The 3,170-nt window shown below is 35.2% G+C and overlaps 1 protein-coding gene across 1 annotated transcript; it reads left to right on the forward strand.

The window, feature by feature from the left end:
* The first annotated feature begins 429 nt into the window (after positions 1 to 429).
* On the forward strand, positions 430 to 2,953 carry LOC107762575 (short-chain dehydrogenase reductase 2a-like). Its single transcript, XM_016580945.2, has 2 exons — positions 430 to 612; positions 1,789 to 2,953. The coding sequence occupies exons 1-2, from the start codon at positions 527 to 529 to the stop codon at positions 2,627 to 2,629; spliced, it is 927 nt and encodes a 308-aa protein (XP_016436431.1). The 5' UTR covers positions 430 to 526; the 3' UTR covers positions 2,630 to 2,953.
* The last annotated feature ends 217 nt before the right edge of the window (positions 2,954 to 3,170 follow it).

Genomic DNA, 3,170 nt, shown 5'->3' on the forward strand with positions numbered 1-3,170 from the left:
GTTGGCCGGTTTCGTAAAAAAAAAATTAAAAATTAAAATATTTTGAAAAACCGACCAACTTTGGTCGGTTTTTCTTGGTCAGTTTTTGCCGACTTTTTAGTAGTGAGTAAATATTTTTTCACACGGTTCGGTGAATAGAAACTAAACTAAAAAATTATATACATATGAGTACATTATACGCAAAATGAGATGTTTTCCGAGGAATTGGTGCATAGTTTTAATACATGAAAGAGTCCAATTAGAACATAACCACATGGTGGAAAGTGGTAAAGTGAAAAGTGTATAGCTGCGTATTAGCAGAGAGGGACAAGCATTATATTGGTTAAGGTTAGAACGAAATTGCCAAGAAATTAATTATAGAATCCCACACCTCGATCCCCACATAACTTCTCTCTCTCTTCTTCCCCTATAAATTTCCCAATCTTGTTTATAGTATAATCCACCTACTCTCGTACTATTATTCTCTATTTCTCTTTGCTCATACCTCCCTCTTTCCTCCTTAATTTCTATTTTTTGAAAAGTAATCATGCCTGCTCAAGTGATGCCTGAGAAAACATTTGTTAGGGTTCACTCCATAGGCAAGGAAATTACTTCTCCAAGCTTTACTAGAAGGTACTCCCTCTCTCCCAATTTTGTATAGTAGCTTTCCATTTCTATAACTTATCACAAGTTTCCAAAAGTTTTTCTTTTTTCTTTTTTAGACTATTCACTCAATCAAACTGTATCACAGAAAATAATATAAAGGCTAACATAATAAACTCTTCTCTCTCTCAATATATACTACTTAGCTGATGCATGCTTTTGCATGAAAAGCTGCAAACACCTTATTTTTCAACTTTTATAGCTCTTTTGAGGCTAAAAGTAGAAAGAGAAGGAAAAGAAAAAAGAAAACCCTTTTTTTTTTCTACGGATCTCTCTCCAGGCTTTAGATACTCTAGTCCACGTTGTATTCTTAGTAGTCAAGAATCAGCTGGGGTTGTCGACAACTTTATTGAACTGTCAAAACTAAAATCTTTCAACAATGTGAATGGGCACATTGTTCATCCATAAACGCGACATATTTCTATCACAAAATTTCCTATATTTTAATTTTTTACTCTCTAACTCATTTAATACCATCTTATCTAAAAACTTAAGTTATTAGAGAGAGTACGCTTTTATTTATTTAATTATATCGTTAATACGCCCTCTCACGTGAGAGCTTGATTCTTTTTATGAGCCAAGCATGTGAAAATTCTTTTTGATATTGGGTGATGGACAGGTGGTAAGACTCGAACCCAAAACCTCTCTGATACATGATGAAGTGTGTGACCATCTCACCTAAAAACTTAAGCTTATAGAGAGAGCACACAGAGGCAAAGCTATGATTTGAACTTTATGGGTTCTAAATTTTAAAACGACGACTTCAAGTTCTACCAACTGGGTTCTAAATTCAATATTTGTATACATTTAGTGAACTTTTTAACGAAAATACAATGTTTGAGCAAAAGTTACTGCGTTCGTCCGAACCCGAATATGGACTTCTAGTTCCGCCCCCTAGAGCACACTTTTATTTACTTAGTTATGTCTCTAACATCAGAAGGTTTCATTTTGATTATTCTCTTCCTACTTACTTGGAAATTTTCTAACACACACACACATATATATATAAATTCAAAACCTATAATTTCAATTATACAATGTATTCAGATTTAGAAATCTCAGACGTTCTAACCTATTAAATTTAAATTCTGAATCTGTCATTAGACTAAGACTCCTAAATCAGCTTTTTTATAATTAATTGTACAGGTTAGAAGGAAAGGTAGCGATTGTAACAGGTGGAGCTAGAGGAATTGGAGAGGCAACAGTGAGACTCTTTGCAAGACATGGGGCCAAAGTTGTAATTGCAGATGTAGAAGACAACCTTGGCAATACTCTATCAAATTTGTTATCTCCCTCAGTTACTTACATTCATTGTGATGTTACATCTGAAGAAGATATCAAGAACTTAATTGATTCAACAATTTCCAAATATGGGCATCTCGACATTATGTTCAACAATGCCGGAGTCCTAGGAAGTCAATCGAGCCACAAAAAGAGCATAGTTAATTTTGACCCCGACGAATTCGACCGTGTTATGTCTGTTAACGTACGAGGAGCTGCTTTAGGAATGAAGCACGCGGCCGGTGTAATGATACCACAGGGCTGCGGTTGCATCATTTCGACGTCTAGTGTGGCCGGAGTCCTAGGCGGGCTCGGGCCACATGCTTATACGGCGTCCAAGCACGCTATTGTAGGGTTAACGAAGAATGTAGCGTGCGAGTTGGGACGGTATGGAATTAGGGTTAATTGTATATCACCATTTGGAGTTGCAACATCAATGTTGATTAATGCATGGAATCATTGTGATGAAGATGAAGAAGAAGGGGAAATAAATGGGATGAATTTTGGAGTGCCTAGTGAAAAAGAAGTAGAGAAAATTGAAGAGTTTGTAAGAAATTTGGCAGATTTAAAAGGTACAACTTTAAGGGCTAAAGATATTGCTGAGGCTGCTCTATATTTAGCAAGTGATGAATCAAGATATGTAAGTGGTCATAATCTTGTGGTAGATGGTGGGGTTACAACCTCAAGAAATTTTGTTGGTTTGTAGTTCAAATTAATTTTTTTTTTACCTTTTCTATTTTGGGGTGGTTGGTAAGATTGGATTCCTAACTTAACGGGAGATTAGCACATTCATTTAGTTGATATAATTTCTTTCATAATCTTGTGGTAGATGGTGGGGTTACTACCTCAAGAAATTGTGTTGGTTTGTAGTTCAAAGTAATGGCATTTTTTCTTCTTTTTTGGGAGTTTGGTAAGATTGGATTCGTAATTTAACGTGAGATTAGCAAATTCATTTGGTTGATGTAATTTCTTCCTTTTTCCTTCTCCAACTTGCTTGAAGAAATTGTAAGATAGTGATATTTTTTCTGCATTTCTTCATGAAGAAAGTTATCATTGGTTGAAATTTCAAGAAAATCGTTCAATGCTGGCTACTTTGCTTATCCCGAATTTCTCATGCGCTATCTTTGAGAAATCGTTAGGATCGAAAATCGGGTAGTGCGGAATTTAGCCAAACAATGTTATAATGACAATAACAAAGACAATGCAAGTTGATAACAACGACAATTAAAATATATAAAGAAGACACA

This window comes from Nicotiana tabacum, chromosome 5 (assembly GCF_000715075.1).
Source record: "Nicotiana tabacum cultivar K326 chromosome 5, ASM71507v2, whole genome shotgun sequence".
In the NCBI taxonomy this organism is placed as follows: domain Eukaryota; kingdom Viridiplantae; phylum Streptophyta; class Magnoliopsida; order Solanales; family Solanaceae; genus Nicotiana; species Nicotiana tabacum.

Excerpts from the sequence above, each read along its gene's own strand:
- LOC107762575 (XM_016580945.2), top strand. The coding sequence starts at position 527 with ATGCCTGCTCAAGTGATGCCTGAGAAAACATTTGTTAGGGTTCACTCC. Across the intron at positions 613-1,788 it reads TCTCCAAGCTTTACTAGAAG|GTTAGAAGGAAAGGTAGCGA; the intron begins GTACTCCCTCTC and ends TTAATTGTACAG.